This window comes from Micropterus dolomieu, linkage group LG08 (genome assembly GCF_021292245.1).
Source record: "Micropterus dolomieu isolate WLL.071019.BEF.003 ecotype Adirondacks linkage group LG08, ASM2129224v1, whole genome shotgun sequence".
NCBI classification, from domain to species: domain Eukaryota; kingdom Metazoa; phylum Chordata; class Actinopteri; order Centrarchiformes; family Centrarchidae; genus Micropterus; species Micropterus dolomieu.
Window position 1 is genome coordinate 18300079 of NC_060157.1, and position 23464 is coordinate 18323542.

Sequence of the window (23464 nt, forward strand, 5' to 3'; positions counted from 1 at the left end):
TGTTGTCCTCTCTCATGTGTGGCCGCGCGCAGCAGATGCTACGTGTTACGTAGCCAGGTTATAGGTAACGGAAGGAGGGGAAGCTCATCAGATGTTTCCTAAAAATAAATATTGTTCACGAGTCTCAAGTCGAGTCTGAAGTCACTGTGTGTGTGACTTAAGTCGCACTTAAGTCCGAGTCTCTAACTCGAGTCCCCATCTATGACAAAGTGTGAAAAAGAACACTCAGATATCAGAATAGCATCGATGGGCCCACAACAGCCCGAGATGAGTCACAACACTCCCAGCTGGCATGAGAGGGAAACAAACCCCGTAGTCTTCATCAGGTGAAATCAAAGAACCTTCAAAAGAGCATTCATCACTCTGTTTTCTAGCCTGTGAGGGGGATGGCACCTTTTATCCTGCAAAAATGCTGCAACAAGGGTCAGTTTCCCTTAGAGTGGGACAGGAGCCATTTGACAACGGCTCTCTCTGGAGTCATGCCACTGTTTAGAGGTCGGAAGAGACAAAAAAATATATATACGCACACACATACACATGTATACACTTGGCAGATTGTGTTGTCCTTTGCTGGCTCGGCTCTCCCCACTGTGACCTTAATTTGTTCTGTCTTGAGTATGAGTACCCACTGGGTAGCTGATGCACCTCAAGGGTACAAACTGACAGGATGCGTGAGCATTCTGTACATGTGTGGTTTGAGCATTTGTGGACAGAGACAGAATGGGATAGAAAGAGGAAAGTATAGACTGAGACAAAGAAAAAGTGTATGTATGGATGTGCATGTGGGGTGTATGTGAGATTCTCAGGCGAGCATGTTACAGTAACAGGTTAAAGCAGAGGAGACAGGAAGGTGATAGGCCGAGGCTGGAAGCACTGGATGCAGGGCCACCAATAAAAGCAAAAGAACACAAGCTGTCTCCCTGCCGGCTAATCCGCTAATGAAGATTTGTGGCAGTGGCTAGCTGGTGATTATTGGCCCAGCACAGAGACAAAAACCATCTTCGGTGCTACTGTAAATACAATCTCTCACATTTACACAAGCCATCACAGGCACAAATGAAAAAATTTAGAATGGAGGCAGAAACACTGATGTTAAAGTGTATACGGGCTGCTGTGCCTTGACACGCTGTCAAATCCTGATGCTAAATCAATAAGCAATCCCATTACAAGCCCAAACATTAACCAACATTATTCAGATGTGATGAATGCAATGTGAAGTCGCTTATGTTTATGCTGTTATTCCTGTCTCATCGGGCCAATTGCACCGATCGCGACTATGCTAATTTTATGGAAATGCTTGTTTTCATCTTTCCTCTCTGCCTCCCGTTTGTTACATTTCATCAGTGCTCTTTTGAACCACAATAAAAGCCACTGTCTGAGTTTCAGTGTTAGCTGAGAGCTGTGTTGAACATGTAAGCAGGAGTTCATCCATCCGTGTATCCCATAAAAGAGACTGCTACTGCATTAGGAGAAACTGTCAGTGGAAGAAATTTCAGACCAGGCTACAATCTCCATTTTTACCGCAAAGATCTGTGCTCGGATCTTCATATGCCACTAGCGCACACATTACATTACATTAAATGTATGTATGTAACATACTATAAATGGATGACCTCAGATACCACATTACCCGTGTGTCCCTTGCAGCCGTCTAATCCACACCTTTGGGCCCTCAGCCTCCTGATCCTCCCTTTCTCCTCCCCCGCTCCCCCCAGGCAGGGGCAGGTCCTGGCAGAGCCCCCCCCCCCCTCTGAGGGGAAGGGCCGCTTGTTCAGGGAAGAACTTGTGTGGAGACAGGTGTGCATACCAGACGCCTGCACTAAGCCCTGCGCCACGCAGATCCCATAACTACCTGTTAGCGAGGCTTCCCCAGCTCTCATCCAACGCTGAACTAAACATTTCCAAAGAACACTTCTGCTAGATGTAGCTACAGTAGTTGTCAATGGGAAAGACGGTACAGAGGGCAGGGCTGAGCTCAGCCTACAACCACGTTTTTATCACCAGGCCTTTCTGCATCCCATCAGCCATTATACACACCATTAAAACACATTGGAACAGATTTAGTTGGCTGGGGGAAGGTGTTAGGGGTGGAGATTTAGGCTATTTTGAGCTGTTCATGTAACATTAAGGATTAAAAGCTATAGCTCAAGGCTTCTGGAAAGAAAAGCTAGTACTATTCATACAGTCTGAGTGCCTGGCTAACCCTGTGGTAGTAACGCGAGAGCTGTTTTGGATGGATGAGGTCACAGAGAGAGGAGACACCCTTGTGGCAATAAGTAAAGTTCATGCAGGGCTGTAGGATGACATGCCCAACAGTGTGTCAGATATACTGCTCACATTTCTCTCTTTGCATGAGTCAGATGACACAGAGAGACTACAGTTTAATGCATGCAGTTGAAACGAAGCATCTATTTCTCCCCCTAGGCCAGCTTTAACCCAAAGATTGTCACTCCACCCCTTATCCAGTCATTCTCATCTCACTGTTTGCTCATTTCCTCTCTGCCTTTATCTCCCTTAAGTCTCTCTCATCCTACACACTGTTCGCACAATCCCGCTCTCCCATTCTTTGGTTGCTTCATCAACTTCCTCCTCTTCAGCTTTTGCTTCCTTCTCTCTAGCCATGCCCCTATGAATTGACCTTGCTGCGTCTCAAGGAGAATTGATTTCTCTTTTGGTCTTTGTGCGAAACCCTATCTCAACAGCACTCAGAGGAATTTCCTCTTCCCCCCAGAGCTGGATGGAGCTAATTCTCTTTCATGAGGACACTTTTCACTCCATTTTATCTGTCTGCCTCTCTTTCTCTCTTAGCCCTCCTCTTCTACCCCTCTTCTCTCTTCTGAGCACACAGAAATAGAGCAGGCATGATTAATGCAACATCTATCGCCGCCAAACGTTAGCTTTGCTCAACCTCTTTATGCTTGGCTGCTGTCTGGGAAATATTTATTCATGCACGCTCTAACGCTGCTACTGGATTATCACATTAGTTGATCAATGAAACAATTTGACATTTTAATTGAACATGCACCTCTTATATTTTCATAAATGTGACACGAATTTTAAAAAAATGTGTTTTTTCATATCTTTACAGCACACCTGCACTTGTATGACATACACAGTACTTAATGTCAGAATACATTGTTGGTATCGGCCTTTCTGTTATAGTGGGAAGAAGAAAAGAAGCCTGTGCACCAGTGCTTTGTCATGCAAGTACACATGGGAAATATAGTTAAACTCATTTGTAGTTCCCAGGATCGAAATAACTTTGAAGAAAGCATGTCACAATACATGAAGATAAATCAAAACAAAAGACAAATGACAATCAAGAAAAATTAAAACAAATTAGTTTCCAATAAGAGCAAAGATATTACCAAGATATATCTGAATTAAAATGTAGAGCATTACAAAGACATCAGGAAGGTAGATGACACTAAATGTTAAATAAAGGCTACAGTGCTTCTTTGCAAACACTAGAGAGCTGCAGCATGAAGAATCATCTGTGCCTCTTTCCACTTTGTGATCAGAGTGACTGTTGAAGCATACAGAACATTTTCCAGGCTTCAACTCCCAGGTGTCTTGTAGCCCCAGGATTCCCAGTAAGTAGTCAGCCAGGCTGCCTTGGTGAATGCACTAATGTGACACCATAATCACGCGCAGGTGCATTTTTGTGCTTCACAGAGCAACAGCACTGGGCTGATGGTGGTGGCAGGTGCCGGCACTGGTGTGTGTGGCTGTAAACTGTACATTTTATTCAAGTCTATGCAAGTGCTGGAGAACAGTATCAGGTTTACATCCAGTGTGCGTTTTGAGTAAAAAAAATACCTCAACTCAAATTCACAGAATGAAACCATGCGTTCTGGTCTTTACTTTTAGTAAATGGTCTTTGAGGGCACTGCAGTGAGGCCAATGAAGCAGTGGGAGTCAGAGGAATAGACACCTCCACCTCCATTTGCTCTGCAGTGCTTCACACACTGATGGGCCACACACAACCATACACACACACACAAACACACACATAAACTCAGAGACACAATGGGTTGCCTTCCCACCAGTCCAATAAGAGGCCTATTCATTAGAGTCTCTTACAGACAGTATTGACAACCTGCTGACACACAGTCACTCCAGCATAAACAAATGGAGCAATAGAGAAGAGCAAGGGAGGCAATGGAAGAAGGGAAGAGACCTGTTATAGTGGCTTTTTGACTGAGGAGTCCTCTCCGCAATCCAGGAGTGAGCCAGACTAAGGTGAAGGGAGAAAAAAGAGAAAAAGTGCTGCCACTACTGCCTCTTCCATATCGTCTCACACACATAGACACACACACGCACACACACACACACTACAGATGAGTGTCACATTAATATTGCATCGTAGGTCACTACTGAGACATGTTGCCTATTCTAATAATGATTATGGGAATAAATCTTCGCGCTGAGTGCCCTTTTGCCACATAGAGGAGCTATTGAAAGGTGAGTCAAGTGCAGTGGACTATCTCATCACAGCGCACATGTCACAGCCATAAGAAGGAAAAAAATCCCACCGAAACGGGAAACATAGTGAAATTTGAAGCCAGTTGCTCACTTGCTAGATAAAGAGTGCACACTGAGTTTTAACTAAAATAACAGAACAGCCAAAATGAGCCGCAGGTTTGCAGGGTTATTTAGTGAGATTTTGAAACTTTATATGTCAGTATTGCCAAAGTATTAAGAAGTATAGTTTGTTCAGCATGTTTCACTGCAGAATTCTCAAGTTTCAGCTGCACTCAAACGTTCCAGTCATATCTTGGATATGCAAAGAAGCCTAAAGGGGCAAACTGTGCCATGCATAGCAAATATCTGGCTCATTAAGGACTTATAATTACTGTGTCACTTTGACATAAACAAAGAGAGCAGAGCAGTCATGGAGAAAATGGGGGATAAAAACTGCTGATCTGCTCAAAGACATATTCTCCAGTGTGTCTTTGAGCTGACCTCTGGAACCAAGTGAGCAGTGTGCAGGCTGTTAGAGGAAGAAGGCTGGAGAGCTGGGTAAAGGGAATGAGCAATAGCTATGCAGACAGGTCAACAGAGAGACAGATTTTATGAAGACAGATGAGGCCAGAGTGGGCACACAAACACAAAGACAAAGAGACAGATAGACTGCATGGCCCTCTGAGCTCAGGAGGTCAGTTCTGGCTCAGATGAGACATAAAACAACACTCAAGCATGAACTGATTGTGACTAAAGCTCCCCCAACAACTTTGAGATGAAGCTAACAAAGTGGAATGTCCCAGGAATGCTTGTCAGACAGCCATCGTGCAACATTTTAGGTGACAGTGAGAGGACGTGATAGACATTTCTTATCTAAAAGCGGATTCCATACCAGGAGCTCCCTCCAGGCATCAAGTGAGCTGAAAGCGTAGGAGTTTTTTTCAGACAACATGGCGGCTGATCACAATGACACCACAGTCAATCGAGAGGCTCTACGTCAACAGGAGCCCAGTGATCATGTTCTCGATTAGCTTGCTATTGTTCTCTCGCTCTTCTCTGCCAAGGTAATACACACAAACTTAAATACACAGTACACACACAATACAGCAGCCCCATACCCCAAACTTGGTGCAGAGCCCATGTCAGACAGAGAGCTAAGCTGGCTGCCCGCGGCTTTGTATACAGCACACTGTACAGCACAACCACACATCCATTGCCATTATCAGCATCAGGACTGTCATCGCTATCACAGCAGCCAAAGACCTCTGCTAGGGCAGCGGATTGCCTACGAAGATAGTTGTCATGGAGTTGTGCACATAACGTCAAGGACAGAGGAGCACTAGGAAAGGTTGTTTTCTCAAGGTCATACGAACCAAAGCCTTGGAATAACCTAATAACCTTACAGATGCAGCTGGTGATGCATGTGGTTTACACAGGCATGCTCACAGGGGACACATACCACATTTTCTTCTCATTTTTTTTTTTTCAAAAATTACATATATCGCCATTTGTCAGAGATAAGTTATCACAACCTTGCAGATTTATATCAGCAAGCTGATTCAGGAAATTTGCTGATTGGAGGTCTAGATCAGCCGGCACCAGAATTGTAAAGGTCATTACAATGACATTACCCTTTTCGGAGGAGCAAAGACAGAAATGTCAAATCGCTCAGCAGCCACATCATCACACAAATGGAGCAGAATGTTAGACACTGGAAAATCTCAATGTTCGGACAGAAATAATGGAAGATCCCTATCTGAGTGACAATTTAATAAGGAAAAGTCTAGGTCAGATTTTCTGGCAGGTGTAAAGGGGGAAGATTTTACAGACCATTAGATGCAATGAAAAAAACCCCACAGATTTTGTATATCTACGCTAAAGCACATTATCGCTGTTTAAACACCGTTTATTCTACTGTAGAAATCTGCTGTACATGCAGGGAACTGTTACTGACAGCGTCCAATGTTCCTGTAAAGGCAAAATTCACTCTACTGCACAACAGAACAGTCACATTCCATGTTTCATTACTTGAACCACAACTTTGGCGCAAAACTGTTAAAATAGACATACTGTAATTGCCCTAAGCTCAAAACATTGCTCTGATAAGCGAGTTTACTATTTGTTACAGTGAGAGAGCTGTGGTTGAGGGTTAATGCTGTTAACACGTCCTGGCCAAATATCTTTTACGGGAGCTGCTACCACCTGCAACCCGATCATGACAGCGCTTGTCTAACTGTTCAATGAGCCCCAAGTCAAGTAATTGTTCGCTTTTGTCCAGTGTCAGAAACTGGAAATGTAGCAGAACAGGCACAAAATCTCAATGTAAAACATGAAACAAAAGAAAAGTTACCCATTTAATTCTGATAGACATGAACTTTTCCAATTTGCCTAGAGTATTAAACTCACAGGAATACATACTCTTCAATGTGCACGCTTCAAACTCACACACCTCAGACTACATGACTCCCTATAATCATTAGAGATGTCTGCTTGAAAAACATGCCTGCCGGGAGAGCAGAGGAGCAAAGCTGCGCCTGAATCAGCCCAGGCATGCGTTAAAACAAAGTGGCCTCTCCGGCAGAGAACATAGCAACACACACACACACACACACAATGACCTCACACAGTCTCACAGACACAACCATATACAAATTAGAAGGCTCTAGAACACTTTCACAAGCTCACATGCACAGCGTTGCTTTTTAAAAACACACATTCTTCCTAGCCTATCCACACAGCAGCACATCCAGGATCAGTCATACTGTATCAGTGGACCTACAGTGGCAAGCACCCATCCTCTGCATGAATGTTCAAGCTGACTATGAAGAGCACAGCGACCACACAGAATCCCCTCTCTCAGACATGGCCACTATGAGACCAGAATACTAAAGAAGAAAGCACTGGCTGACTCAGAACAGAACAACCCTGTATAAAAACAAACGCTATACTATGCTGCAAAATAAGTCTTAATCTTAAACATTTTGCTTTTGAAGAAATGCCATTTGTGCGACGACATGTTTGCTCATCCTTGGTTAAGAGGGTTAAAAGGGCAGGTAGTGCAACAAATCCTCTAAAGAAACAAATATACTTTAGGAATTCTGTATTTGAGACAGTAATTTGTATATTTTTTGCGTTAGTTATCAATAGGTTGTCACTTCACCTCTTCTGGCAGGACACGAGAAAGGTGGAGCCTAGTCATGTGACCAAACAGTAATGATACAGTCCAGTTCCAAACACTTTGACCTTCCTTGTCATCACTCACACCTGCCATATTAATGTTACACTATTATTGTAATTACAAGCACTAACCATAATTTAAAGGTCCATCCCAGTGCTTAGTATTGACAGATGTCCATGTGGAATCAAAACCGACCAGAGCACACTATTAATAAAGAGCTGCTGGTGTCCAAGTTTAAGTAGGGATTAGTGATCCAACAACATGACTGACCTTTCCAAAATCCCATGCACCAAAAAGCAACAACTCACCCAAAATCATGCTGTGTGTTGCCTTTGGCGTCCCTGGGTTGACAAGTGCTCCCTCGCTGCCCCCGTCTCTCCTGCTTTCGCCACGGGACAATGGCTCCAAAATCTCTTTTTTAGAGTTCCTCTCCACTCTCCAGAATGAGGCAACTCAGAGAGGAAGCACTAGATGTGAGGAGAGACTGCTGCTGCTGCACATGCCGTCTCATGCGCCTGCCCTCTCCAGGTGAAAAGCTGTGTATGTGTGTGTTTGTGTGTGTGTGTGTGTGTGTGTGTGTGTGTGTGTGCGTGTGTGTGTGAAAGACAGAGAGAGAGATCGTGTGTGTGTGTGTGTGTGTGTGTGTGTGGAGGAGGGCGTCCAGCGTTTCTGCAGTTGTGGCTCAGGTAAGCCTGAGGACAGTATGGAGTGGGCTCGTAGCAGAGAGGGGAGAGAGAGGAGGGGGAGCCCAAAGTGTGACAGCCAATCACAGGCGGAAGCCACACAAACCAAGATCTTCTTCTCCACAACAGCCAGGAGGAATTGCAGTGGTCTCCAACAAACAGCTGACAAGCAATTTCTTCTTAACTGTATCACTTCACAGGGAGATTCAGAAGGAAGGTCTTCAATGCCCTGTGATGTCAGTGCCTGCTTTGGTCTCTCTCTGTAAAACACACACTCCCTTTCCCACTCTGGCTTTCTCTCCCTCTCTCTGCTTCTTGTTTTTGGGGTTGGGTATAACCTAAAGGCACCTTACATGCCTCTGCTCCGATTGGTGGCAGCCTCGGCCAATGAGAACAGCGGCAGACACTTGTCATCATGCAGAGTGGAAGTCATGAAGGAGAGACAGAGCTTGACTGAAAATGCCGTCTCCCCCAACCACTGTTTCTCCATTTCCCATATTCTTCCCTCTCATTTCCCCCTTACGGAGAGCTTGATTGTCAGGTCAGTGTATTATGTTTGTTGTATGTTAACACCCCCACCCCACCCCCCTGTCCTTTAACTCCACGTGTATGTGGACTTGTTAAAGGATTAACCTTTTATCTGTGTGCTCTGTCCTTCTCCCCTTTTCTCCCTCTGTCCCTTAACCTGCCCAGGCAAGGTTATGCATTTTATGAACGACTGTGTTTTCGTCAAAGGGATGGAATTTAGACTGGGAGTGGGGGGGGGGGAAGCAAAAATGAGAGATGAAATAGAAAGCGACAGAGCGGAGGAAGCAGAAGAAGGAGGGGCAGAGATTAAACTAAATACAAACTGACAGTGGGATGAAGAGATGTGGAGTGACAAGAAGAGACGACCGGGTAGATGGAACACAGAGACAAAGACAGACAATGTCGGACACAGGAGGGAAAGGCTGCAGAGAATGAAACTGTGGACCATAGCAATGCAGTCACTAATTGAAGAGGAGCTTCACAGCCAGCTTCTTATGGTCCACTTCCTCCGCACCAAGAAGCCACTCAAACAACATCTGGTGTCATGTCCAAGCACTACTCTCTGTCCCTCTCTCTCTCTGTCTCTGTCTCTCTCTCTCTCTCCAGGATAGCTAGAGAGCGACTTTTGAAAATCACACAGCCACAATGTTATTGAGAAGCTCAGTGCTTAAGAGAAGGCTTAACGAAGCTGTCAAAAAATTAATCCCCTTGGGCGGGCATGCTTGCAAACACACAGATACAAACACGTGAGCCTGGGGCTACAGAAAATGCTGCCTGATGTTCATAGTGCCTCCTCTTGTCCTGCTTACTCTTTTCTCTTTTTCTTTTCTATCTCTACCCCATCACCCCCCACCCTTCTCACGCTCTGAGGCTGAAGCTGTGAGTCACAGGGTGGTGGAGTGAATACTAAGGAGGGTGGCTGACACCTCCAATACCTCTCTGCACGGCAGCTCCACTGCGCACATTTAAACCATTGTATGTGAACACCTGCAGACTGAGGGGCCACAAACACCTACACAAATTTTAACGGATTGTAAGTTCAGGTAAAATCCTAAGATCTTCTTATATTATAAAACAGATGGTAGCTCTTAACAAAAGGTGGACAAAAATCCTCCCACTTTCACAACACAACCGCCACTAAGATCTAACACCTGTAGCAGCAATACGAATAAGCATTTATGCACACAGAATAATGGACTGAAGGACAGACAGATTAGAAAAGGAATTTGAGCCTGTGGGTCCTTGGATCAAACACACATCGAGTCTGCAGGAAATGGACTGAGCGCTGAGAATATTAGTTTTTGAAAATGGGACCCTCACAATACAGCGATGTGTGCAAGTCCGTCTGTGTATGTGTGTAAGTGTGTGTGTGTGTGTGTGTTTGTGTGTCAGCAAAATAGCTGAGATAGGGTTTCCTCATTAGTTGTGTTGGTATCAATAATTCAGAGCTGGTCCTTGTTGGCGTTCAATGGGCCGAGTGCTAATGTGCTGTCGGGCCAACGGGGGCCCAGGGCCCTGCGCCACTTTAATGGATGTCATGATGAGAGGGTGAAATCGGAGCATGGAGATCCTGTATCATCCATAGGCAAGGGGGGGGGGGACAGAGGAGATGAGTGAGGAGACAGAGGTGGGTTGAAAGCGGACAGGTATGTACACAGCAGGGTGATGGAGAGCAACAAGAAGAAGAGAGTGGAAAGGGATGGAAAAACAAAGGGACCATTACGTCCCTTCGTTTTCCATTGGCTACAAATCAATCATTCGGTAGATAATGAAGTGCCAACCTCTATCATCTTTGGAATGGGCAGGCATTGTGTGACACGTTATGTAGACACTTGGGAAATATTTCACCATTGAACTGACATTATTTCAGTGGCAGTTCACTCACAAAATGTCTCCTCAAATATGACGGAACAAATACAATTTTTGGTAACGCTTTATTTTACAGGATGATTTCTGTGTAACATGGTACTAATTAGGGAAACAATATAATTTTCCTTGAAAGAACTGCCCCATTGGTTGGTTACGTCAGCAATTCATTGGAAATAATGAAATTAAAGTGCACCAATTGAACACAGTTTCTATCAACACACATTTTTTTTCTGTTTATTAACAGGCTCTAAAAAAATTAACTAAACTAAAAGGAATTATTGTACTTTGTAGGAAAAAATTTTAAAAAGCAGGCAAGAGAGATAGTCAAAATAGGTCCATTGTGTGTGTTGTGTGCATATCAACATGATGATAACCACAATAACAAAATAGAATGAGCTGAAAATTCAACCAGCAGAGTTTCGTGCAGATTGAAGCCGTAGCAGTGCTCCAACTGTGAGTCATGCAACACTGTCTACATGAAAATGAATAGGACTTTAACTTTTTTATGAAATGTTGTTGTTTTATTGTTTTTGTTGTGTTTTCCATGACGTTGTTGTGTTTTATGAAATGTTGTTTTTGTTTTCTAATTTGTTAATGTGTTATGTCCAAAATGTTTGGATTTTGCACGTCAGGGCCACTGTATAAGATGACGATGAGGTTGAGGAAGATTAGTGGATACAATCAACATGCATGCATGACATTACCTCTCAGCCACCTTTCTGCTCACACCTTTCGGCTTACTTGTGAGGACATTGTTTTGACTCACACTACATGTTAGTGTGAGTCAAAACAACAACTCTTGTCTATGCCCAACCTAAACCTTTACCATAACTATAAACTTAACCTCATTCGAACCTTAATACTGAAACCAAGTCTTAACCCTAAAAGAAATAGTTAACTTTGTGAGGACCGGACACTTAAGGTTAGGTCCCACAATGTGATTAATACAAGAACACACAAGCACACACAATGTGAAAGGCAAGAGGAAGGATTCAATATTCTGCACACCACAGCTGAGCCTGGATGGTGAGTGCCCCCTACTGGTGTAAGCCTGTCAACACAGAAGTAATTCCCTGTAAACAGACCTTGGAAATCTGTCGAGGTCTTCCAGCTTTAGCTACACTGGTTAGGAAAGTGATCCCATGTAAATTGAGAGGCTTAACAGACATGAGGCATTGCTGGTATAGTAGGCTATTGATGGCCTGTCAGACTGAATCAGAAATACTTTACTCAAGCAGAAAAGTATCTCTACAACAGTTTTAACAAAGCTGCTGAGGCCAGTGGCCTTACTGGAACTGTTTTAATCGGCAGAATGAAATTAGGCAAAGTGCACAGAGCCTGAGTGCAGCAGGTCAAATGTGAAAGCAATGAATGCGGACAATGAAGGACATATAAGGACCTAGCCAGCTGATGTGCAGCAACAGCCTGTGCGAGATATATCAAACCTGGGAACACCAAACTCCTGAATTCAAATAATGCTATGATTTGTCATTCATTCCCTGCGGGGGAAAAACACAGTAAATCTACAGTCACTGAAATCTGCCAGACAGACTGTAACTCACTCCTTTACAAAAGCTTAAACGCAGTGTCAAAATGCTACTTGTGTTGATCATAAATTCTAGTTATATTTCATGAGCCCGAGCCTGCAGGCACCGTGTGGCTTTCCTGAAACATTAGTTTGCCCCTTTTCGTCTTCTAGAGTTTGCTTGCTTGGTGTAATGAAAAAGATTTCTGTTGATACAGAGCACGCACCTAGGTCATATATCATGCTTCATGCGTCTCCTGGCACTGCTGTGGTGAATTTAGAGACTGCTCATGAATGTCAAAGGTGAAGGGGCCAGGCAAGTACCAAGCACCAGCATACTTGCACTTCCCCTCATAATTTGGCAAAGCATTTAGTAAAGCCACCAGGCAATAAATCCTGAATATAAATCACAGCTATTAAAATCGTAGGTAACTTTAGAGGAAAGCAAATCATCTCTCTCTATATAAAAAAATTGTGCCCATCATGGCCTACACTCTTATCTAACGGCTTCACCAAGAAGATGCATAGCAAATAACAAGTAAGCCAGCTCAGTATGACCGAAAGGACTGCTGCATTCCCCTTGAACTGGCCTGAGCCTGCAAGTCTGACAGTTAAGCATATCAGTTTGCAACTGTGAGGGATAAACATCTCACTAAATTTAGACTATTGATCAGGTGTGGATATGTTTAGGAAATGCAGCCAGCTGTACAACATGTTTCCTGTGCATTCATTTTCCCCCAAGAAACACTTTAATAAATCAAGACACATGTTTTGATTGTTACAAATGAAGTGGGATTTTTGTTGCCATCTACACTAACTGATGCAATTTCAAGCTTTTTGTATTTCCCACACTGACATGCGCGCGTGTGTGTGTGTGAGAGAGAGAGAGAGAGAGAGAGAAAGAGAGAGAGAGTCAAAGAGAGTTCAAAATCATTTACTTCAAAAAGACTTCCAACTTAACTAAATACTGCATTGACTCAGTGATACCCAACTGGCTGTTTAAACAGGTTGACATAGAAAACAGTTGTTAAAGAAAAAAAACACTGAACAGAAATCTATGATATTATTTTAAAAAAACAACTTTCCCCAAATTTACATGCCTTCATGTCAGACTTTTGTTCTTTCTTGATGTTGCAACAAAATCATGCGTGTTGTCAGATGCTAATTGATTCAATGATTCAATGCGCAATGATTAATTGATTAGTTGATTGACAGAACTTTTATTAACTATTTTGAGGTATTTTTCAAGAAAAAAAGCCAGACATTTGGAGGTTCCTGCTTCCCTTGTGTAAGAATGTGCTGTTTATGTTGGTGTTACATTATAGTAAATTGAATATATTTTGGGTTTCGATTGTTGGTCAGACAAAACAAGACATTTGTTGATGCCACCTTGTGCTATAGGATGCTGTGATTGGCCGTTTTCATTGCTTTCTGACATTTTGTAAAGCGATTAATCAATTAATCAAGAAACACATTGACAGCTTTATCAATGACGCAAAGAATTGTTATTTGCAGCCCTACATTGTATGTATGATTTACTTCTGTTCTGGTTATGCTTTAGCAACATGCTAAGACAGAAAGAGAGAAAAAAATGGACAGAGACTGTAGTTTTTTGAGGATTCAAGGATTTGTGTAGACAGGTGGGTGTGCCTGTCCTGTGAATCCACGCCTGCCTACGGAGATGGAGAATGTTGATGTTGACTGTCACACTCTCACACGTCCCTGACATTTTTACACCAGCACCAGAGGACAGGACGTCTTTCTTTCCAACCACATTCATATCACACATTTGCACCACAACTACTTGCAGTTCAAACTTCACTGCAATACTTTCTGTTACGTGGCCCTTACTGGACCAAATACTTTGGGCTGACACATTCCAAGACATTATTATGCAAAGCTGTGTGTATTTTAGGAGACAGAAATTTGAAGTAATTATGTTCTCCACAGATCTTAAACTATGTATAAAGCTCAGACATTCCTCAGCTGAGAGAGATGTGGCGGACAAAAAAAGAAATCTCCATGGAAGTCAAGGGTCAACCACAACCCTGCCACAGAATTTAGTCTCCTTCACACACTCATCAGACACAAATGTTCTTTTGTTTTGACCAAAAACAAATGGCGGACACAGTAACATAAGCAAGTCTCACACAAACAGCTATTCCTCAGCCCTGCATACAAACCCACATGCTATATGCAAGCCTGCACACACGTAAGATCTGCTTCCCCCAAATGTGCGGTGTTCAGTCTGGGTGTGAGGGCAGCACAAGACAGGTGGAGCTGTCAGGACAGTTGTCAGCTCCAAGGGGACATGTAGACATTTGAGCGAAGAATGAAGACTCAGTCTAAAGCACATACACATTTGTCCAGTTATTCACAGAAATATATGATTTTTTTGGTGCTGCATCAAAGTACATTTTCAACACCAAAAACTCACACAATAAACAGCTGATAGTACACATACACTATACACAAAAAATCTATTTTTTTGTTCCTTACAGAGACAATACTGCATCAATTTAAATAGAAGCAGACAGATAACAGTAGCAGCAGATGATAATAGGCTCCTTTCTTACCTGTGCTCCACATTGATTGCGCCTCTGGTCTTCTTGCTGCTTTTACCGAGTGAGTCAAATCTCCAAACCTATACAGGCACAGTGAGACAGTTTCCTCTGTGAAATCCTTCCCAGCATGAACGTGGCCTTGGCTCTTAGGGTAGAAGAAAAATAACCAAAAAGATTCTCAACTCTTCTCATTAAGTTGAAAATTTTCCAAGAGCTGCATACGCAAGCGACACAGCCCACGATAGCAATGTAAAGGACATGTGGAAATAGAGACCACAAACACACTGCCTCTATCACCTCCCCTCCACCTCTCTACATCCTCTCTCTTCCCTCCCTCTCACTCTCACTCTCACTCTCAGCCCTGTGTGAAAACAAAGCTACAGCAGGAGATTCCAGCAGCTAATCGTGGCACACCTTAATAAGAGAGGGCAGTTGGATCAGAAGAAGGAGAGAAAAGAGAGCTGAAGGCAGTAGCAGGGAGGAGGGGAGGAAGAATCAAATGTCAATGAAGGCGTGAGGTGTAAAAGTGAGTTACAGTACACATGGGGAAGAGAACTATCAACCGTCAATGAATTTTTGGTACAACGCATGGCACAAATTCTCAGTGAAAGCATTTGCTAAACTGTCTCACAAAGGACCACTCATTAAATCTCTGTAAATAATTGTTACAGGCCTTTCTCATAAGCCACAGCCACCTTCAGCACCAGACTTGTGAATGAAGGAATGCAAACTGATAAACCTTACACCTAAGGTGCAGCAATGCTGAGAGAAACAACGAAAGTTGAGAAAAATAGCGAGAGATTTGAACGTATGGAAAAAACGCTGAGTGACAACAGTAACACACGCCTGCGTAAATTCAAAGGTAGATGTTATTCTGCGCTGTCTGCAGTAAGCAGCCCCCTGCCATACAGGCCAATTGGAGCTACACACATCACATCAAATGTACAGTAGTTGTCCAATTCACTTCAGGCCTCCTGCTCAGTAAGCTCTTACACACCATCACCACTCAGAGGGCTACCAACTATTGCATTGAGTGTGATACACATATAAAAATCACACTCCCTCTGCCTTATAAGCAGGCACACTGCGTCTCAGCGCTCCCCCAGGCACTCTGCTGGAAGATAAGGTTAGAAGGGGAAAAGGACAGCAGTTTACTGTTGTAAGCACATTTCAGCACCCAGAGGCCTGGGGGGGTAGTATTACAAGGACACACTGCGCACCAGGACTGCTCCTGTCTCTCACAGTAATAAACAGGCTTGTAAAGTTTACACCACAAACCATTAAATTGGACACTTGAGTTTTTGGCTAGTATGTCTATGTTTACTTTTGCATTTCTTAAAAATACTCAGCTGGAAACTGAGAAGTGTGGTCCAATAAGAATGCCTGATCATTTGTGTGGCTTTGTAGTAATGTGTCTGTTTGATTGAGTGGAAAACATGTGTGGCAGAATTCATCACTGCTACAAACAGCATCCTTAAATTTCTCTCAACTGCCAACAGGGGGAGTTAAGTTCCTCAACATTCCCTGGTGTTACATGAGAAATTATCACAGTTAATGTGACTGTACATTTTTTAAAGTAGATTGAATTTAATTTAAAAACACAACTGTCACTTTTGAATATACCCTCTTGATTTGTCTAGCAGACTGCTGAAGCCTCATTATAGGCATCTGAACTTTGTTTTTTAGGTTTTCCTAAGAAACGTAAGTTTCATTTGTCCATGTGCATGGATCAATCTACATGTTGCAGCAGTTGTAATGAAAACTATACAATAAAACAAGGTCAGACAACACTAAATTTAAAAACATTTTACTTTTTAATTGGATATTGGAAACTTTTTAATGGGACCACTATCAGGGTGGAATTAGGATCAGAAATGTAAACAGTGTATACCACACCTGAGCAAACCCTCATGAGTCCTAATGTGTTGTGTATTATGATAATGATTATTCAAAAATATATCCTTGGACATGAGATGCAAGGACAAGCAATATTAGATATAGCAGTGTACAAAAAAGACTTGTCCTCAGCATTTGATCCAAAGGAATTGCTTCAGTGCATTGGGAAGGGGTTGAAATTAAACATGAAACATTCTGATTTAGTAACATGATGATTATTAATATGGATGTGTAGATACATTTTATCACATAACTGAGTGTCTTAAATGGAATTACATTATCATATAATTTCATATAATTCAATTTCATATATAATGCTCTGTCCTCTGTAGTTGACAACATAAATCTGCATCAGAACAGAAATAAACGGTCAGGGAACCTAATTTAAACCAAAAATGTGTGTACCTTGAACAGTGTTTGCTTTTTTGTGCCAAGTTTTTCATGTTGCGTTGTGAATGGTGAAGAGAGCACACTGGCATCTGGACAGGTGGACACATGTGGTTGAAAGCTCTGGAAAAAGCTAATAGAAAAGACTTTGAAATGAGTTAAGATGCTAATAGAAATGTAATTTCTATTAGCATAAGGAAGGTAAAATCAGATCTGAATGTACTGAATATACAGCCACATACACGTTGTTGCATCAAATGAATAAAATCAGAATGTCTTTGTTGCATTTTTCTCATCAGATGTCCTACATACATCCTAGTGAAATCTAATAGGTAGAGTAAACATACATAGGCCCTGTGCTACACAAATACACACAGGTCAAGTGAACAGATTGTCATAGTCACACATGTAGAATATAGCAAATAAAGACATTTGAAGTGTAAAGTAATTGAGAAACGATGTAGAACAAGAGAGTATTTAAAAGAAATGTTTACTAGTTAAAAATCAACCATCATAACCCCCCACCTTGAACCTGAGCAGAGTTCAATCAGCCAGAAACTGAAAACACCTGTGGAAGTGTGCGAGGGCCATTAGCGCATGTCCATATCAACCACCACACCATGAACTGAAATTGGTTGATCCTGTGATGTTGATTTGACATTGGTTGATCCTGTTTTCCTGCTGAAGACATGGCCAGCATAGCTGTACTGACAACCAGGTTTCACTCATATGACACAATGTACAGTCAGGACTTACGCGAACAAAGCTTTGCAGACTGGCCATTTAGAGAGGAATGTAATTGCACACCTGAAAAGGTAAGGCTCCTGTGCTCCAGCTTCAATTATATTTATGATCAATAGTTCTTTTTTTTGTTTGTTTTTAAGTGCAGTGGCATAATGTATTTAATTGAGGGGAATTTGTCTGCAAGAGGGGGCACTTACTACATTTCGGTAAGACAGAGCCTGCAGGAGGTCAGACTGGGCATGTGTGGGATGTTTCCTCTAACTTTACTAAGGATGTGTTAGACAGTCTAATTTACATTAACCTACACAGTACATGACTATGTACTGATGAGGTTAGCCATTGGTATACCCCAACCTTGTTTATACAGCAATTATATACCCCAGCCTTTTATCCAAGGCTGTGACAGCTTGTGATTTACAGTTAAGCAGGTGCCAGGTTCAGTTTCATTACATCAGGTTGCCAGCACGCAGACCCTTTTGCCCAACCTAGTCTTGTCATGATCGATGGGCTAGTGACACCACCCATGATGAGCAACACTATATGCCATGTTACCATCTCTTAACCCCCAAAAGGGGAGCATCCTCTGGTTTCAATCTCACTTACACTAATCCTCCTGTGGCTGTGGTCTTTTATCCTTGAATTGTACTTGTCATCTTTGTCAGTGAGTTATTAGCTCATAAAATTCAGCCGGAACAAAAAATGCTACTGACATTAGGGCATCTGTTTTGTTTGTCTTTGCAGATGGCTAAGGCTGGGTTTGTCCACTGCCCCAGTGAGAATGAGCCTGATGTTGTCTGCTGTTTTTTCTGTCTGATCGAGCTTGAGGGATGGGAGCCAGATGACGATCCCTGGTAAAAGCATGCCCGGCCTTTACCTAACCTGTTACCACTTAAGCTTTGAGTCACTGAAGATTATTATGCCAGTAGTGTAAGGGGTTACACTAGGTTCAGATTTGAAATTTTTCCATCTGTATTACTCCAAACTGATTGTTACCCAGAGCTATTACAGAGCAGATTTAATATACATTACATCACCATAGGTAATGAAAGGGAAATATGACTGCCACATGAAGTTAAACCTACTAAAAAAACAAAGTGCAGCTGTTTCTTAATTGATGGTGCCATGTCTTCTATAACATTTTCTCTGCCCAGGTATGAACACGTGAAACGCTCCCCTAACTGTGAATTCTTGAACATGAAGAAAGACTTCACCGAGCTAACTGTGGCTGAATTCTTTCACATGGAGAAGGAGAGGCTAAAGGTCTACCTTGTGAGTGTCCTTACTATCTGTGTGCATTAATGTATTGCCAAAATACTTGTGCTTGATTGGTTCCGCATTCTGCTTTTATTTTTCTAGAGAAAGGTTTGTCACAAGAAGATGGCATATTTGCGGGATGAGATAGACCATACGCTTGAGAGTCTTAAATCTCACTGGACTCAATACGAGTAAAATCAAAATGTCCTGTCTGTTGTTGTGTTGTTTTGTTATTGCTAGCAAGAGCCTGTAGTTTTGACTCAATAGTTCGATGTAATGGTAATTTAAAATATCAATAAAGTTTGAGGATTATTGCATTTTGTTTGTAGTATTGTCCTTAACCACAAGATGGTGCTTTTGCACTAAAGCTACAGTTTCCCCCATGTCAGACACACTTTCTGGAGTTTCCAGTCTCTCACTCAAAACCTTCAAAGACTTTCTGAAATGAAAGTGCACATTGAGTAGGATTACAATGTGGGCTTTTTTTTTTTTTTTTTCCCCCCCCCCCCCCCCCCCAACCAAATACATACCATTTTCTTGAACGTGCCACCACCTCTACCACCCCTCTTCAAAACTTGACCCTGGACAGATGGCCTGTAGCCCCTCCCTTTCAATACCAACTGTTGCCCCAGTAACATCTGTTACATATAGGGGGACACCAGGACACTTGCATAACCCTGTGAGGAGGACTGAGATTTAGGACACACTGAAGGATGCTGCAGCTCACAATGGAATTGGCGGAAAAGGTGCTCATGCAGTGAACACTCCAAGAAAGCTCTGTCACACTGTAACGCTTCACTGATCTTATTTAGTGTTTCAAGAACAAAGGTTTAACTCTAATATTTGCCAAAGTTGGTGTGTCTTTAATGTAGCAGAAAGAGGATGTTGGGCTCAGTTTGTGTATCTCTCCCTGTGTGTGATGGGACGGCTGGCTGGCTGGAGTGCAAGATTAAAAAATGCTATCCCTTATCCAACCGTCCACTGTTCTGGATTAAGGTCTAATGTAACACTCTGGTCACTGAGCCTAGATCAGCTGCTTAATTCTCCTTTATCCGCTCGCTGTAAAGTAATTTGAACAGAATTTTGTTTTGGTTTTTTTTTAGTCAAGTGTTTCCAATGAAACTGTTCAAGGTGGGGGGTGATGCTCTTAACTCTGCTGTTTGCTGTCAAAGTATTAATTCTAAATACATGTAGCTGTCCTGTGATGTTGAATTGACACTTGGTTAAGTAAGGGGTGGTATTCGCATAAGTACACAGCTTCTGAGGAGCATGTTTACAGTAATTGCTAATATTACTCTAATCAGGGCTTATATCCACATTCCATGTCAATCCACTTATGTGTGCTCCAGAAAAATGAACAAAGAATGGGATGGTGAGACTTCTGTTCCTGAGTGGCACAGATGTGATAGATGGGCTTATATGTGGGAATGGTGCAAAACTGTTTTGATTGGCTCATAACTCTGGTGGGGGCTTGGCTTCATACCCCCCCCCCCCCCTCCCCCCATTTCCATTATATAGCAGTTGTAAGCATAAACCTATTAAAATGTATTTCAAAATTAGTCATTAAGTTAATAGGAATCTGCGTTGCAGTACTGCACATAGATTTAGTTCTTTTGTGATCTAAGATACTGTGACAAAGGGTGCACCAATGGCCTCTACTGCAAGTTTTCTAATGAGGTTCAACTAAACAAACTGTAAACAGTGAGTGTAACAGATGGATAAATGGACAGATGTTACTAACAGAAAGTTTACAACCTGTGCTTCCAATTAGGCCCCATCTGTTGCTCCTGCGTCCGGTACCTCCCTCAACCCTCCTCCAATGCTTCTCCTCTCCCCTCAGCATCTATCACTGAACCCTCTCCCCTGATGCTCCACACACTGAGTTGCCCTGAATGACATCAGCATTTACCCCCTCGCCTGACCTGGTTTAACCCCTAATAAACAAAGGCTTAATGAACGACGTATATTGCATCTAAAAAGTAAGGATTTTGCATCTTTCTCACTGTAATTCTGTTTAAAATTTGCTGGCTTGTTCCAATCTGAATAGTATGAACATATATAAAAGCAGGATACATGATTATTTAAAGCTGGCGTGTACACAGGCTATAGCTGATGGCGACGCTTATGCTGCACAGTGATCCTGAACCAAAGCCATGCGAATGTGTCTACATCACGCTGAATTTAAAAGACAGATTACCAGAGCAAAGGGACACTCCGAGTTACACTCTTCTCTTGCAGTATAATTAGGAAGAATCTAAAATCCCCTTTCAGCTTTTCCTCTCCCTCCTCCACCTCCTAATGTTCTCCCACATTTCTGGCAATATGACATGCTGCCTGCTTTCTCTCTCAGACACCACAGCCCTCCTACCTTGGCTGTTTTTTGGGGTTTTTTTTTTTTGTTTTTTTGTGCCCTTTTCGAAAGGGACCTCCATCTGTCCCTACACTCAACCTATTGTGGTGTCCCAAAGCCCAGCAACTTCCACAATGCAATGGGCGTGCAGAGGAGGGGTGCGGGGGGGAGGCAGGGTAAACACCACAGCATCCAGATCCCATTAGAAGCTCTTTAACTCCTACACTCTAATACTCTCAGAGAACTCTGGGAGGAGAAGGCCCACCCCTTATCCTCATGCACACAATGTCACCTATACACCCACTACCATAGGTAATGAGTCTGAGAGCTGCCCTCTTTACTCCTTTCCCATGTACATCTTTTTTTCTTTTCTTTTTCTCTTGCATTAAAAGAGCAAGTTAAAGTATTGAATTGCTTCCACCATGTTGACCATGACCAAACCAACCCAGTCACAGTCATTTAATTCTCCCCTCGTCTAAGCACTACATCTTCTCGTAACGCCAGCCTTGCCACCTTTTATTGTTTTCTTCTGTCTTTTCCCACATCTCTTTCTCCATCCATCTCTTCTGTCTTTCTTCTACCAGCTGCTCCTCTAAGTCTGGGGCGTCTCTGTTTCTGGGTGCTCCACCTCTCAACCTGGGCACTCATATCCCTATATGCTCCCCACAGAGGCGCGCGCGTGCGTGTGTGTGCGTGCGCATACGTACTGTGGCCCAAGAGGAGGGGGGATCACTGTGTTCGCCCCAGCTTTAAGGCAGAGGGATTACTGGCAAACAGACACTGATTAAAGCCTTCCAGCCTCCTATGGCCCCATTAATACAATCTTAATCACAATGCTTTATCCCTCTATCTAGCTCCTATGGATCAGGACCTTTTCATTTTAGTGTGAGTCACTCTTGTTTGGCCATTGGATTAAGTGTGCTGCACACAGAAACTAGAAAATATTCACAAGAGAGCGAGAGGGGAAGAGAGCTAGTCCACTCTTGTTGACTCAGATTTTATTTTTATCGTTTTTTGTCACTGATGCCAGCCTCCTTTGCCAAAATGAATTAACTTTAAGTATGGCAGCATAAAAGATGCCATCATGTTGTCATCTACAGCATAATGTACATAAAAATAAAAACCCACACAGACCACAAATGTTTAGGACCAGAGTTGGAGATTAGCACCATTAATAATTCTCTGTGTGCTGATATCTGACAATGACCTCACTCTCCACGGGGATTGAGCTACAGGTCGCGCTCTGCAGCCTGCCATGTCGGCCAAGATGGCATTACAGAGCATGTGTACCCTTCCCATCAAAAGACCCTCATGCCCTTGTCATAAAAGTTACTTGATAAACTCAATCTGTGTTTGCTACCTGTGCTACACTATAAAGTCAGGGTTTTGTGCAGTACTGTTCAAGTTTTTTACAGATTGTTTTTTTTTTTTAAATCATTTTAACGGGATAAATGTTCTTGCACCAATGAACTACAAGTTGAATACAAAATACTAAACCTAAAAAGACTTACAAGTTAGTAGCATGCCTATTTTTCCTATATCTTACTGAATTCTTCCATGTGACTAAATTACCTCTCCACCATGCCCCAATCTCCCGAGACTGTCCTGCATCTCTGTGTTTTGTAATCTTATATCCAAAGTAATATACATGGATTATTTCTATATCCACCCACTCATGGATTTTGACTCAGGAGGATAAGCCGCATACTCTGCCCCCCACCCTCAACACACACACACACCATTTTTGCCATAACAAAACAGCAAAGACACAAAGAGGTTGTGCGCCAGCTAACTCTGCCAGTACTTTCTCACAGGCCAAATGCCTGTCTGTGTGCAAAGCTATGTGTCATTCCTATGCCAAGGTTGACACACAGGGGCAGAGAGGACAAACTTGTGAATGAGGATCAACAACCTCAGTCACCTCTTCTGCCCTCTTGTTCTCTTTCTTTCCTTTTCCCTTCATCATCCCTCTCTCTCTCTCTCTCTCTCTCTCTCTCTCTCTCTCTCTCTCTCTTCCTCCGC

At 42.7% G+C, this 23464-nt stretch overlaps 2 protein-coding genes across 5 annotated transcripts in view; one reads left to right on the forward strand and one right to left on the reverse strand.

The window, feature by feature from the left end:
- The window catches only part of znf385a (zinc finger protein 385A), a 57350-nt gene extending 42335 nt beyond the window's left edge, over positions 1–15015 (reverse strand). Inside the window, exon 1 of one of the 4 annotated variants that reach the window (XM_046057403.1) lies at positions 14824–15015. In XM_046057403.1, the coding sequence (XP_045913359.1) occupies positions 14824–14836 (13 nt within the window). In that variant the 5' untranslated portion in view covers positions 14837–15015. Of the gene's footprint in view, positions 1–6882; positions 7035–7950; positions 8602–14823 lie in introns of those variants that run through there. The other 3 variants (XM_046057402.1, XM_046057406.1, XM_046057405.1) reach the window with 3 other exon arrangements.
- A 2689-nt stretch (positions 15016–17704) lies between these two features.
- Positions 17705–19409, forward strand: birc5b (baculoviral IAP repeat containing 5b). The gene is made up of 4 exons (XM_046056886.1): positions 17705–17909; positions 18580–18689; positions 18990–19107; positions 19195–19409. Exons 1-4 carry the CDS (start codon positions 17784–17786, stop codon positions 19285–19287), a joined length of 447 nt encoding a protein of 148 aa, XP_045912842.1. The 5' UTR covers positions 17705–17783; the 3' UTR covers positions 19288–19409.
- Positions 19410–23464: the final 4055 nt, after the last annotated feature.

What these genes read in the sequence shown, in the direction of transcription:
- birc5b (XM_046056886.1), top strand. Translation starts at nt 17,784, where the DNA reads ATGGCCAGCATAGCTGTACTGACAACCAGGTTTCACTCATATGACACA. An exon ending in GAGCCAGATGACGATCCCTG is followed by an intron (nt 18,690 to 18,989) that starts GTAAAAGCATGC and finishes TTCTCTGCCCAG; the next exon opens with GTATGAACACGTGAAACGCT. An exon ending in AGAGGCTAAAGGTCTACCTT is followed by an intron (nt 19,108 to 19,194) that starts GTGAGTGTCCTT and finishes TTATTTTTCTAG; the next exon opens with AGAAAGGTTTGTCACAAGAA.